Here is a 15,020-nt window from a genome sequence, read left to right on the forward strand (position 1 = left end):
ATCGGGCAAAATCTTGATTTGCAGATGGCAACCCTCTCCCCGCGCTATTCTGGGGAGCAACTGCATCTCTGCACCCCTATTTAAGCAGTCACGTTAGAGTAGGCCTAGCACTCTGGATCAGCTCCTCAAACTTTTCTTCTTCTGGAGTTCCCATTTTCTGAATTCCTCCTCCAGGGCCAAATGTTGATTCTTTGGGCTCATCCCTATCTCATAACTACCCATGAAATCAATATGAGACATCGCCTAGGGCTGGGGCGATACCAGCTTTTCAACACTGTGTTGCAACGCCAGCCAAACATCATGATACAGTGATACACTTTGCAGTGTTGCATCGAGCTGCATCAGCCACGTCCCTGCGGTGAAACTGCTGCCTCTCCGGCAGAGGGAGCTGAGGCAGCTTCACCCCAGCGCCTCGTGGGGCTGCGGCCGTCGCAGCTTGTTCTTCTGCATGGCGGAGGAGCTCAGGAGTGGCAGAGGTTTCACCTGTGATATACTGCTGGGTGAAGGCACCATTGCGGTCTGGCCCTGGGCGATGCATCAATGCATCACCCAGGCCTAGTGTTGCCTGGTACTTAGTTGAACCCCATCACATTGTATAGTAATGGGGGTGGGGGTTGTGGCCCTCCAGTTGTTGCTGGACTCCAAATTCCATCCGCACCTGCTGGCATGGTCAGGGATGGGAGAGGTCTGGCAAAATCTGGAGGGCCACAGCTTTGCTTTCCCCTCCCCCTTGTAGTTAGTTGACTGTGGCCTTTTGGTCATTGATTTTGCCATCCCCCAAGGATGCCCAGGGTCCAGTTTCCCAAGAAACAGCTGAGAGGTCGGGTAATACAGGGGTAGCCAATGTAGTAGAGGTATTGGGAGAACTACAGTTCCCAATATCCCCTACCAGTGTGACAAATGGCTGAGGATGAAGAGAGTAAGTAGGAGAGCACTACATTGGCTATCCCAGGAGGAAGTGTATAAACCAGGGTTTCCCAAACCAGGGTCTCCAGCTGGGGTTTTTTGTGTGTGTGTGTGTTTTTGGACTACAATTCCCATCACCCCAACCATTGGTGCTGCTAGCTAAGGATGATGGGAGTTGTAGTATATACAAACACCGGTGGGAGGTAGGAGGAGAATGTAAGGAAGAAACTTGCAAGGGACTGTGCAAAGAAGGAAGTCTATGTAACAGCCCTTCTGAGAATCCGGTATAACATTGCTAAAGGAGTCTTCAAAGCAACCCCCACAAACAGCTGCTGGCAAACAAAATTCTCATTTTCAAGAAAGTGGGGCAGTTTTCTAAGATTATGTTGTTGTTGCTGCTGCTGCCGCTGTTGCTGTTGTTACTTTGACTTCCTGTGCCAGGCTATGAATTGGAAAAGTTGAGAGTAAGAATGGGGCGGCAGCCTTGAGCCCAGAGAACCTGGGTTAATTTGCTCAGCGAGGTTCTTGCCGAAAGGGCTGCAGGAGCAGCCATGTTGGTAGGAATGGGTGCTTCAGCTAACCCTGCAGGAGCTGACACCGGTTAGTGGGAAAGAGAGCAAAAATGGGAAATGCTGTCGGGGACAGATGTGGACTTTGTCTGAACTCACACCCCTCTGGCATTCGGGACTCCAGCTCGGATTAGCTGCAGCACCTTCTCTGTAAGGGCGCAACACAAATGTTTGGGGCTTTTCAGTTTAGGAAAAAACGTAATCAGCTGGGGGTGAAGAGACCCTATAGAGGCTTACTGCATCAAGCATATTGCAGAGAAAGCAGGTTGAAGTTTTTCTCTCCCCCCCCCCCCGAAATAGTCAAAAGTTTTGGTCATCCAGTGAAACGAACTGGCAGGTTGTTTCAGAGCAGATGAGAGAAAGTGCCACACAGTGTATAATGATTCATGGGATTCGCTGCCACAAGATGAGACAGCCGCTGGCTTAGGTGGCTTTAAAAAGGGGATTAGAAGGATCAGTCTGTCAATGGTAACTGATCATGATGGCTGCGTGGCGTTTCCAGGTTCAGAGGCAGGATAGTTCCTTCCCAGTACTAGTTGCTGGACCTCTGATCCGATCCTGCGGGGCTTTTCTTGTATTGAATCCTTCAACACTTTGCTGCTCTTGCCTTCAAAATCATGGCAGGTTAGGGGTTGAAATGGTGTGTACATAGTCTTAGTTTTATTTATGAAGTGCCTAAAATTACTAATGTACTGCAGATTTTAGAAAAATGATTCTCTGCTTCGCAGGGTTACGCTTTGAAATCTAACCAGCATCATTAGGAAGTGAAGGGAGGGAAGAAACTGAGAGGGAGTACTGTATAGCCAAACCTGTAATGGCCTGTTGAAAGGAAATGCAGTCCAGAATAAATTGGTTTTCTGAAAGAAGAAACCAGAGAGGCAGAGGTAGGGAGTTCCATGCAGAGTTAGAAGCCAGTGGCCTGGTTTACACATAATCTGAGCCATGGTTTGCTCAGCATACTTAGTTTGAACATCCAAACCCAACCCAGCAGACTAACCATGGTTTGTTTTCTGGCAATCATAATGCGAAGCAATTGGAGGATTTTGTTGGCTTTTAAACTGGTTTGTTCAAACTATGGTTTGGCATAATGCCTGCACCCAACAGCCTTAACTATGGTTTGTTTGGCAGCTTCACCCCAGGCACTATAGGAAAACAAGGCAAAAACAGCTGGAAAACAAGTCACACTTTGAAGAAACCAGTTGTTGCTTGTTTGCTTGTCTGTAAAACTACTCTTGTGTTTATTGAACAAACCGTGGTTTAGAGGCGTGTGAACATAACCAGAACAAGTGACTGCAGACAAGAGGAAAAAGGGAGGGGACATAACCAGAAGATGATATTTTTAATTAAATCTTGTTCTACTAAAAGTACTCAGATCAATGAGTGGAATAAGGAGTGCATAACCAATGAAATCATGTAAGGAGAAATGGAGAGAAAGGAATAATGTCAAGAGGAGGGAGGAGACTTTAAAATAAGTTTATAGATAACAAGATGATTAGCAGAGCTGAGGACTGAAATAAGGAAAAAGGCAGGAGACTGGAGTTATATTAGGGCAAACAGGGTGAGAATTGGCAAAAACTTGCTACCATCTTAGCACCATCAAAAGAAAGGACTGGGTGCATCTAATGATTTTTAAGAAAAACAGCAAGCCTGCATCAGAATTACTGTGGATTAAAAAGTGAGATAAAAACACACACTAGGATTGCAGACAAGAAGCAGTAAAAAGTAACATTAAATCTTAAGCATAATTGGGACACTCAAGAGATGATAAATCTAGTTTTTGCCATTATTATTATTTCTTAAATTTATATACCAGCTTTCACCTAAAGATCACAGGGCGGTTTACAACATAAAAACACAAAGTGCATAACATAATAATAAAGGAAAAAACCGTCACATTTTAAAAGCCAGAGAGTGTTTAACAGCCAAAGACCTGGTTAAAGAGGCGTGTTTTCGCCATGTTCAGCTGCTGATTGTGGTCGTGACGCCTACGATGAAACCAACGAACGATATGAACAAGAACGGATGAAGCAAAAAAAACCAAACGAACCCCCCCAAAAAACTCTTGAATATCCTCTGCATGCAGGGATGCTAATAGAAACCGACAGCGGCTGCCAGCTGTCTCAGTGGAAGGTTTGTGCAAGTGAGCAGTGACCATCTCCACCAAAGGGGCTGCCGGAATGCCTCTTTCTCAGGACTGGCAAAGAGGAGTGTCGATTCTGCTGCGTAAGAGAAACAACGAAAGCTGACTGAGGAAGAGGACCCAAATCTGCAGCTATCTCTGAAAGAAGGGGGATAAAAGTTTTGTGCAGCTAATTAAACTGCACCTCCATCTTCTCTTGCCATTCTCTCAGTTGGCCCAGAAAGGATCCTTGCAGCGAATCCGATATCCTTAGGTCCGGCTCTGCTCCATTTAATGATGAGGCCCCGCTGGACTGGCTCAACTCGTAGAGAGCTTCCAGTGTCTTAGGGATGACCTGTGAAAAGGGAAGTGGGGAGAGAACGAGAACAAAACAGTTGCTGCTGCTTGTGTTCCGTTCATTTAGTTCTTCCCTGGTACTTAATAGAACTGCCTACCATGTGTGGCAGGGCAGAGACTAGCATTTTCCCACTTTATCCCCAGGGCTACATAAAAGGAGGGAGGGCTGGGCTACCTTAGAGGGAACCGCTCTGCCCACTGCAGTGAAAACAGACTTTAGCTACGGAGTTTTGCTGATTAATGGACATACAGTGGTACCTTGGGTTACAGACGCTTTGGGTTACAGACACTTCAGGTTACAAACTCCGCTAACCAGGAAGTGGTTGCTCCAGGTTAAGAACTTTGCCCCAGGGTAAAAATGGAAATCGCGTGCCAGCGGCAGCATTGAAGCGAAAGCACGCCTCAGATTAAGAACCGTTTCAGGTTAAGAACGGACCTCCAGAACAAATTAAGTTCTTAACCCGAGGTATCACTGTATATATACAGTATTACCTCGGTTTATGAACTTAATCTGTTCCGGAAGTCCATTCTTAAACCAAAACCATTTTAAACAAAGGCATGCTTTCCCTAATGAGGCCTTCCACACTTCGAATTCCATTCTTAGACTGAGGTAAAGTTCTGAAACCAAGACACTATTTCCGGTTTTGCGGAGCTTGTGAACCAAATCGTTCTTAAACCAAGGTACCACTGTACATATTTATCAGCTAAAGAAGTACCCACAGTTGATCAGGTATCCAATATTGCAAAAAGGTAAGTCTCTATGAAAGCTGTAGATGATTTAAACTATCTGTTGCAGGGATGGGGACCTGTGGTCCTTCGCATGTTTGTTAGGACTCCCAATTCCAGTTCTCCCACACCCCCAAGCTGGTTTGCGTGACATCACTGCTTTTACCCTTACCACTGAATAATCTTATTCTCTAGCTTAAGCACAGGGAGTCTGAGGCTTTGATTTTTAAGATACTTACAAGACTGTATTTTTGGTTTTTATGGAAGCCGCCCAGAGTGGCTGGGGAGGCCCAGCCAGATGGGCGGGGTATAAATAATAAATTATTATTATTATATTATATTAAAGGACCTATTACTCAATTCAAGAAATCACAGTCAATCTTAGTTTTACATAATCCCGCCTGTGTATAAAACAGTTGTAAAGATTTTCTTATGTGCTTTGATTCAAAAATGATGCATGTGTCACCTTAGCCAATATCCTAATTATTTCCCTCTTCTCTCATACGCAATAAAGCAGGGAGGGGAAACCTGCAGTCTTCCAGATGTTGCTGGACTACAAATCCTATCATCCCTGACCACTGCCTTTGCTGCCTGTGGCTGATGGGGACTGTAGTCAAACAACATCTGGAGGTCCACAGGTCCCACAGTGAATCCTCAGACAAAGGAACTTTCACTGCTCATGTCAACATTGCTCTGTCCTAAGTGGTAAAACAGGCTTCCTCAACCTCGGCCCTCCAGACGGTTTGAGACTACAATTCCCATCATCCCTGACCACTGGTCCTGCTAGCTAGGGATCATGGGAGTTGTAGGCCAAAAACATCTGGAGGGCAGAGGTTGAGGAAGCCTGTGGTAAAGCTTCTCAAGGTGCGTTAACAATACCTGCTTTAGTTATCTTTATGCCTGGGTCAAAGTATGATGGGACAGCCTTTTTGTGAGTACCTCAGATCCGCACCAGGTTTGGAATAAACAGGAGGAAGATGGTGCAGGAGGACATGTTCCAAGAAACCACTGTGGCAGAATTAATCTCCAGGTCTTCCTTCCACTCCAGCTCATAGACGCCCCCCAAGAACATACTAAAACTATACCCCACTTTTCAAACCATGCATGAGCAACCCTGGTTGCAGTGAATCAGCTGTGTTAAATCAGTTAGAGGCAGCACTTGTAGATGTTTGCTTCTGAGCTGCGGAAAAGAGAGCAGCATATTGGACGGTGCTTAAGCAAAGCATGGAAAGGGACAGAAGTACTTACTTCCACCATGAGCAGTTTTTTCTTCCAGGGCCGGCGGGTGTCTGGCCAATCTTCCCCAAAGCATAACCACAAGGTGTACTTAGGGGATCCCTGACTGCCTTCCATATATCCAACCAGGTCTGGGGAGGCAGGGAGAGAAAGAGATATTCTAAAGCCCTATCAGTTCCTCAACTGGTAGTTGCACGCTGATTACTATTTCTGTGGCCTTTAACTCGGCACGAGGGCTGTGGAGAGGTATCAAATGTTGCCAAGGTCCACCAAAAAGGCTGCATGTCAGACCACCCTGGTAAAGATGCTAAAATAGTACAGGGGAGAGGACAGAACCCTGCAGCCCAAGTGCCGTGGGGCTGAGGAGCGTTCATCCGGTGCCACTCTTGGAACACAACCTTGAAGGTAAGAACAGAACCAATGTAAAAAGGTAAAGGATCCCTGAATGGTTAAGTCCAGTCAAAAGCGACTAGGGTTGCAGCGCTCATCTCGCTTTTCAGGCCGAGGGAGCTGGTGTCTGTCCGCAGCTTTCTGTTCATGTGGCCAGCATGACTAAACTGCTTCTGGCACAACAGGACACCGTGATGGAAACCAGAGCGCACGGAAACACCGTTTACCTTCCTGCCACATTGGTACCTATTTATCTACTTGCGCTGGCGTGCTTTCGAACTGCTAAGTTGGCAGGAGCTGGGACAGAGCAATGGGAGCTCACTCTGTCACGGGGATCCAAACGGCCTTCTGACCAGCAAGCCCAAGAGGCTCAGTGGTTTAGACCACAGCACCACCCGCATCCCAGAACCACTGTAATAAGTTGCTTTCAATGTTTTCCCCACTGCATCAATCCAGGAGGTCTAGCAGTCTTATGAACATCCGGGGAGCCACAGATTCCCCATCCCTGTCCTGAAGGCACAACCATTTACTTGTATTTCAGTTGGCATGTGAGTTGAGTGCCTGTCCCTCTAGCAGTGGTGGAAAGAGAATCAAAACTTGTTGCAAAAGTTCTCTTAACAGTGAGGGTGAGCCCTTAAGACACGAACCCTTACCCAGGAGCCCTTATGGGACAGGCAACATAGCCCTTGCATACCTTGCACAAACTGCTGCAGGCTGTAAATGGGACCCAGCTGTTCCTTCAGTAGAGCCCCATGAGGCGTCTTGTCTTCAGGCATCTCTGACTGGCTCCAGGACACATGGCAATGGCCTTGGCGCATGCCACACAGAGTTATGCCCTCGATACGGAGAACCACTCCCGGAGCCACGCCTCGCAGAAGGCGCTGAGTGTAGGTCACTTGCAGGCTGTCGTTCAAGCAGACTGGGTCAGGCAGGACCACGTCTGCCAAATCGGGGTAGTGGCCCTGGGAGCCTGGAGGCACAAAGCACAGGCCTCGCACGTTCTTGAACACGTCGGCGAGGACCAGCCGACCCCGATAGTAGACTCGGACCTCGAAATCTGACTCTGAGGAGGAGAGAGGGATAGTTTGGGAGAGCCAGGTGCAAAACACCACCCACTCTTCCTGTCTCCCAGCGGCAGGAGACACAGCCTTTGCTATTCCCCCAGGAGGAGAGCGACTTATTGCTCTGCTCGTGCAGCAGCCAATATCGTTCTGGAACGCCCGCTGAAAACAGAGAGCAGCAAATTGCCAAACCTCTTCCAGAGAAATCACCCAATCAATGTACCAGCACAGTCTTATACGTAAGTCCTCCAAAGTACAGTGGTACCTCTGGTTGAGCAGAACGCAACCCGCGTCTGTGGGTTGCAATTCGCCGCTTCTGTGCATGCGCACGACATCATTTTTGAGCAGCTGCGCATGTGTGAGTGGCAAAACCCGGAAGTAACCCTTTCTGGTACTTCTGAGTCGCCGCGGGACGCAACCTGGAAAGATTTAACCTGAAGCAAACGTAACAAGAGGTATGACTGTATGTGGCACTGCATTCACTCCCAGCTATGTGCAATAGGGACTGCAGACTATCTTCCCCAACTGATATTGTTCATTCATTACTGCATTTATATCCCACCTTTCCTTCAAAGAGCACAAGGTGGTCTACATAGCTCCCCACTCCTATAATCCTTACAACAGCCCTGTGAGGTTGGGCACTTCTGCCCCAGGAAGGTCACTTTGGTGATGCCAACACAGCAAAAACAACATGGGAGGGAAAGGTTTTGAGTTATAAGCTCAACCTGATTGGCGAAATATACGAGCGCTAAGGGTTTCCTTCATCGGGGGGAGAGATCATGAGCGAGACGGATGATGGCTGGTGGGTCAGCTCCAGCTTCCAAGCTATTTTCACTGGGCTAAATATATACAGTGGTACCTCGGGTTACATACGCTTCAGGTTACAGACTCCGCTAACTCAGAAACAGTACCTCGGGTTAAGAACTTTGCTTCAGGATGAGAACAGAAATCGTGCTCCAGCGGCATGGCAGCAGCAGGAGGCCCCATTAGCTAAAGTGGTGCTTCAGGTTAAGAACAGTTTCAGGTTAAGTACGGACCTCCGGAACGAATTAAGTTCTTAACCTGAGGTACCACTGTATTAAACAACAAGCCAATCGATTTTATTTTCACAACTTGTCAGATGGTTCCCCCTGCCTGCCAATCATCTGATGTCAAAGTTGGCCTAGGAGGGAGGGAGGGTGGGTGGGAATAAAGATCTGACCCACCCAGCCAACGGAGTTCTCCACCTGCTACTTTACACCCTGATTTCTACTACTTAAAAGCACAGCAGCACCAAGGGGACCAGATACTTCTTTTAGATTCAAGGAGCTCACCGAAAGTAGCGCTACTCAAGAGGTTCTGTAGGGGAGATGCTGCAGTTGTGGGTGGAACTAGATTCAACTCGGATGAGGGCAGGCCTCCACAGAAAGCAGGATTCTCTGCTCCTAAACATGGTTGGAGAGAAAAAGACAAAGGAAGCACTTGATACCCAACACAGACACAAAAACAGAATCGAGAGAGAGGTAAAAAAAGGTAAAGGACCCCTGGACGGTTAACTCCAGTCAAAGGCGACTCTGTGGTTGCGGCGCTCATCTCGCTTTATTGGCCAAGGGAGCCAGCGGACAGCTTCCGGATCATGTGGCCAGCATGACTAAGCCGCTTCTGGCGAACCGTAGCAGCGCAAAGAAATGCTGTTTACCTTCCCGCCAGAGTGGTACCTATTTATCTACTTGCACTGGTATGCTTTTGAACTGCTAGGTTGGCAGAGAGAGGGAGCCTGACAACGCCGCAATTCCCCCCACTTTCAGAACAAAAATCTACTAGATTGTTCCTAAGGAGATGGGAACTGTTTTTTGTTGCTGGTTCAGCAACTGGGAGTGGGGAAGCCTTGCCGATCTACCACAAAGCACACAGAAGATCTACCTTTGGTTCCCCCCACACTAGATGAAAGGGATAATGGTTGCAATCTCGGCTTGGCCCTGACATTATTTCCTCTAGATCCAAGAAGCTCACCAAACGTATCGGCTCCCAGTATCTGATCCAGCTGTGGCTCTGCGATTACAGGTAGATTCGTATCCAAGCTGAATGGGGGCAGGCCTCCACTGCAAGCTAGATTCTCTGCTCCTGGCAGCAAAAACAACGTATTTCAGAAGAACAACAAAAAAAGAAAATGTGATACTTGGCAGGCGCACACAGAAAGAGGTGGGTCTAGAATGAGTGCCTGAGAATGCCAAAATTCTGGCCTCGGACAGAAGATCACCAGGTTGATGGACCATATGGAATTGATAGAAAGGACTGACAGAATCCGAGACCAGGGAGAAGAGACGGTGGATGAAGATTGGAAGAAAGTTTAAAATTTTTTTTAGAGAAATATTGGAAAATTAATGAGTGTTAGAAAAATGTTGGAATGAAATTATACGGCTTTAGTATAAATGTTATAAGGAGTTAAGTATAAATAAGTTTTAGGGTTTTAATGGTAAGATAAGGTTAAAATAAATTAAGACAATTAAATGACAGGAAACAGTGAAAGATGGAAAGGATTAGCTGAAATAATTAATAACTAGAATACAAAAAAGGGAGGTGTGAGGAGGTCGACAAAACAAGTTAATGAAAGATAAAGATATGGAAATATTGGATGTGTTTTTAATTGTTTTTGCTTTTGCTTTTGTTTTGATGTATTGTGTCTTTTGTTTTTTATATATATGTATTGTAATGTATTGATTTGTATTGTTTATTTTTTCTCTTTCTTTTTTATTTCTTTCTGTAATCTCAAACTTTTAATAAATATTATTTTTTTTAAAAAAGAGAATGCCAAAATTCTGGGATTTCTGGGGCATTAGGAATGCCTTGTGCATTAAGGCAGAAGCTGCTAATGGTCAAAGCTTCTTGTGTTGTGGTTTTGGAGGGAATGGGGCAATATAGGGCTGGAATGTAGGACTCCTCTTTCCAGACCTGGAAAGAAAACAGATTCTAGGGGTGGGATGGGAGGAGGAAAAGAGAATTTCATTCACCAGCAGCACTCTCACAACTTTCTTCTCTACATCCCATCTGATACATGGAGCACAGGCTCGGGACAGCTGACTCAAAAAGAAAAAATACATATGCACAAAACTATGCAGTGAAAACCGATTAAAATGGTATGTGAATTACTTGACTACAGAGTGGGGAACCTGTGGCCCTCGAGCAGTTGTTGGACTCCAGTTCCCACCAGCCCCTGCCAGCATGGCAATAGCTAAGCATGATGGGTGTTATAGTCTAGCAACCTTTGGAGGGGGGTACAGGTTACCATTCCCAGCTCCATCCCAGTGCTGACTCAAAAAGACAAAAAGTGTAACGCTGCTCAGCAGAAAGATGGAAGACAATCTTGCATGTTCTCTCTAATGATGGAGCTGTGTCAAAAGTTAATACGAGAGCAGCTGCAGAAGAAGGGTGCCAGGGTGTGTTTTTTTGGAGTGGGGGGGCGGACTACTTCCATGATGCATATGGTCACTGGCCCCCAAGATTCCCTGTTCAGAGTCTCCAAGAAAACTGAGCATCTATATAAGCAAATAAGCAAAACTAAGTAAACTAAGCTTGGTGGCCTGAGTGTTGAACGTGGCTTGATTTAGAATTTCCCCTTCATTTCTTCTCCATGCTTTTATTATATTTATTGGATGCATTTATACCTCACCTATTTCCTGCAGCATCCAAACCAATCCCTTTCCAGTATCCTGATCACTCACCTTCTGTGGGGCTGCAATATTCCAGGGAACTCAGCATGCTCTCCAGGGTATCGCCCTGAAGGACAGGATAGAGAAGGTTCACAGACTGTTTATTCCTCTTTCCCTGTCCTCCTCCCACTGGTGTCTCCCCTACAGGCTGCTCTGCTTCTTCTTTCCACTTCCCCATCCCATGGCTGCAGGGACTGGGACAGGGAGGAAAGTAGAAGCACTGACCTGAGAAGGGGAAGAACTGTCTCCGCACAGTCCCGTGCTCCCAGACAGGGTGGGCGAAACATCACCGACTGCTGCCCCCTGGGCAGAGTCATTCAGATCTACAAGATTACAAACAGAGGAGATTCTCGGTCTGATCCTTGGCTCCTCCTCGCATCTTTTGCCTAGTGACCCCCTTCGGAAGCCCTCTGCTCTGTCCGATCTACCTACTTGGGGCATGCAGGATTTCAAACACCTTGTGGGGGTCTTCGGAGTCTGTGCTGTTATCCTGAAACATGCGGATCCCCTCCTTCCGGTTCAGGGCTGAGCGGAAGTTCCTTTTCCACTCGGAGGGCGTCCGTTGGTCAATGCCTGGGCGATGGCGGCCTCTGGCAATGGCCCAGTCCTGGAAAGAAAGCAGTTAGGTAGGGAGATTTCATGGGGACGCGGGTGGCGCTGTGGGTTAAACCACAGAGCCTAGGACTTGCCGATCAGAAGGTCGGCGGTTCGAATCCCCGCAACGGGTGAGCTCTCATAGCTCGGTCCCTGCTCCTGCCAACCTAGCAGTTCGAAAGCATGCCTGTGCAAGTAGATAAATAGGTACTGCTCCAGCAAGAAGGGAAACAGCGTTTCCGTGCGCTGCTCTGGTTTGCCAGAAGCGGCTTAGTCATGCTGGCCATGTGACCCGGAAGCTGTACTCCGGCTACCTCAGCCAGTAAAGCGAGATGAGCGCCGCAACCCCAGAGTGGGCCACGACTGGACCTAATGGTCAGGGGTCCCTTTACCTTTACAGAGGTTTCATACCCCCACACAGCAGACTTCTAAGCCCAGCTATAGCACCCTGCTCACCCATAAAGACAGTCTATCTGAAAGGCTCACGGTCAACTCTTTCCCTCCTTCAACCCTTGTATCATCTTGACAGATGGATTTAGGTCAGCTGCCCCCAGGACTCTCCGACCTGCCACAAAACTGGAGGGAAGCCAACGCAAGATCATTGGGGAAGGAAGGGCAGAGACCTTCTTGACACCAAGCTAGCGTCTGCTGCTTCGTTCAGTAAATAATAATACAGTGGTACCTCGGGTTAAGAACTTAATTCGTTCTGGAGGTCCATTCTTAACCTGAAACTGTTCTAAACCTGAGGTACCACTTTAGCTAATGGGGCCTCCTGCTGCTGCCATGCGATTTCTGTTCTCATCCTGAGGTAAAGTTCTTAACCTAAGGTACTATTTCTGGGTTAGCGGAGTCTGTAACCTGAAGCGTCTGTAACCCGAGGTACCACTGTAGTAATAATTTGTTTTGCTCTCCCTTGAACCCCATTCATCCCGCCCACCTCCCACAGCTATTCCAGAACGTTACAGTTAAAACACGAAGGAAACCTTTTCTCCAGCTTTCCCCAACTTGACGCCCTGAAGACATTTTGAACTACAACTCCCAGCAGCCCAACCAGCATGGCTTGGGACGATGGGAGTTGTAGTTCAAAACAGCTGAAGGGCATCAGGTTGAGGAAAGCTGCGTGCCAGGGCAGTGGGATGCGATGTGGGACACACACCAAAGGAAACACTCCAAGATTACCTCAAAAAGCTGGAAATCCTCGTCGCAAATATTCTGCCGTGAGCCATGTTTCCACGGCACTCGGAACAGGGTCCGTTCTGGGTTCAGCCATGACAGCCCCGGGTACCGCCGGGCGTCCAACTGTTCCATTAGCCAGGGCACGATGAGAGGTCTTTGAGTACCCATGCGGGAAACTGTGGGAGTAGGAGAGTAAAGGGGAGGATGTCACAATGAAATCTGATGGGGGGAGAGAAGGGAGTGGCAGGATAATGAGTCACTGCAACACAGCTGCAAGGGTGTAGGGAGAGAAAAGCTGTGTGTGTGTGTGTGTGTGTGTGTGAGAGAGAGAGAGAGAGAGAGAGAGAGAGAGAGAGAGATTGTCTGTGTGCTTTAGCACAGGACCCCAGACTCTAGTTTGCAGACAACCATGAGCTTCATTCAGGTGGTGGTGCCTGCAAAAACACAATTAAAAACCATACAGCCCCTAGGACTGCATACGACTTGCTACAACAGGCAGAAAAATCATTAAGTGGTCCGCCAAGTCCCTCAGCAATGTTCAAGCAATCGGGTGGGGAGTTTGGGGACGCGGGTGGTGCTGTGGGTTAAACCACAGAGCCTAGGGCTTGCTGATCAGAAGGTCGGTGGTTCGAATCCCCGCGACGGGCTGAGCTCTTGTTGCTCAGTCCCTGCTCCTGCCAACCTAGCAGTTTGAAAGCACATCAAAGTGCAAGTAGATAAATAGGTACCGCTCCGGCGGGAAGGTAAACGGCGTTTCTGTGCGCTGCTCTGGTTTGCCAGAAGTGGCTTAGTCCTGCTGGCCACATGACCCGGAAGCTGTACGACGGCTCCCATGGCCAATAAAGCGAGATGAGCGCCGCAACCCCAGAGTCGGCCACGACTGGACCTAACAGTCAGGGTTCCCTTTACCTTTATCTTAGAGCTTGTCCTTGATGGAGAGCGTTACGTATGGCTGACAGCGATTGTATGTGTGTTTGAGAGAGACTGAGAAAGACAGCGCGTTACTTTGATCCTTGATCTTTTTAGAAGCCTTTTCAAAGTGCTTCCGATCTTAGGAACACAAAGAGCCCCTGCTGGATCAGGCCAGAAACAAACCCAGCAACGCCTCCTCCCAGGAGTCCGGGGCTGGATTAAGCGCAAAGATCCCTTCATTGCAGGGGTTGGACTAGATGACCCTCGTGGTCCCAAGTCTACAAATTCCATGATTTTATAAGCAAGAAGAAAGGAAGACCGCAAAAGCCCCACGCAACGGGCCTGTTTGCATGGTTTGGCTGTAACCCAATAATATAGCAACTAGAGGCCGGTCCCACCGAAACCGGCGTTGCTGAATTCCGTGCAGTCATGCATTTACTTCCAAGTAAACGCGCCTCAACGGGGCTTGAGCTGCCGTTGCGGGATCCCTGCGAAACGGGGTTTGCGGCTTGGCCAGCTTGAAAAGTCTCCCGCTTGGGATCTGGAATGCGGAAGTCCAGGAAGGATCTCCTTTCGGAGTGCAGGGGAGGGAGCCCCTCGTTGCCCCCCGCAACCAAGCACCCACCTGTCAGGATCGCTTTTGTTCCGAGACCCCCGTCCAGACTAGTTCTTCCTCTCCGGCGAGCCGCAAAACGGAGCCTCTTCGCCTTCTCCGCGGCGTCACGTGATTGCGAAAGTAGCTTTCGGTTTTCAGTCCCGAGAGCCATTTTCGCCTGATTCCCCTCCTCCCTCGGCGGCGCGCAGAAAAGAGGGGATTTTCTTGTGGGGTTCCTGCGTTTTCGATTCGTTCGTTTCAAAAGAGAGAAAACGCCTTCAGGTGCAGGGTAGGTTTTAATAGGAGATGATATATTAATTGCAGTCTATCCCTCCAGGCTCACACGGTTGTGACAAGTTGTGCAGAGTTCCAAAGTCCTACCCCTGACAACAAAATTAAAAGCACAGGAATTAGGTTTTTGATCAAGTCCAGAAGTAATCTGGCTTCCTCCTCCTCCTCCTCACCCCACTTCAGAAAGACTCAGGCAACAACTTCAAAAAATCTCTACAAAACACAAAATCTGTATTCCTACACAGTACTGAGCCCATAACCTTTGTGGGATGGGTTTTAATGCGCAGGAGAGGATATATTAATTGCAATATATCCCTCCAACCCATTAAAACCCATCCTGCTTCAGGAATTGAGATGGTTTTGGTTGTCAGTATGTTCTCCCCCCTTTTTTTGTACATG

At 47.9% G+C, this 15,020-nt stretch overlaps 1 protein-coding gene across 3 annotated transcripts in view; it reads right to left on the reverse strand.

The window, feature by feature from the left end:
- The window catches only part of IRF3 (interferon regulatory factor 3), a 336,177-nt gene extending 321,475 nt beyond the window's left edge, over positions 1-14,702 (reverse strand). Inside the window, exons 1-11 of one of the 3 annotated variants that reach the window (XR_008327327.1) lie at positions 14,361-14,701; positions 12,827-12,999; positions 11,486-11,660; positions 11,279-11,376; positions 11,066-11,120; positions 10,355-10,420; positions 9,357-9,467; positions 8,678-8,788; positions 6,998-7,366; positions 5,926-6,044; positions 3,286-3,949 (exon numbers count right to left, since the gene is read on the reverse strand). Coding sequence is in view for 2 of the 3 variants with exons in the window: in XM_053362531.1 (XP_053218506.1) it covers positions 3,785-3,949; positions 5,926-6,044; positions 6,998-7,366; positions 8,678-8,788; positions 9,357-9,467; positions 10,355-10,420; positions 11,066-11,120; positions 11,279-11,376; positions 11,486-11,660; positions 12,827-12,999; positions 14,361-14,502 (1,584 nt within the window). In the remaining variant the exon portion in view is untranslated. Of the gene's footprint in view, positions 1-2,795; positions 3,950-5,925; positions 6,045-6,997; positions 7,367-8,677; positions 8,789-9,356; positions 9,468-10,354; positions 10,421-11,065; positions 11,121-11,278; positions 11,377-11,485; positions 11,661-12,826; positions 13,000-14,360 lie in introns of those variants that run through there. The other 2 variants (XM_053362531.1, XM_053362532.1) reach the window with 2 other exon arrangements.
- Between the last annotated feature and the right edge of the window lie 318 nt (positions 14,703-15,020).

Source organism: Podarcis raffonei, chromosome 13 (genome assembly GCF_027172205.1).
Source record: "Podarcis raffonei isolate rPodRaf1 chromosome 13, rPodRaf1.pri, whole genome shotgun sequence".
NCBI lineage: Eukaryota > Metazoa > Chordata > Lepidosauria > Squamata > Lacertidae > Podarcis > Podarcis raffonei.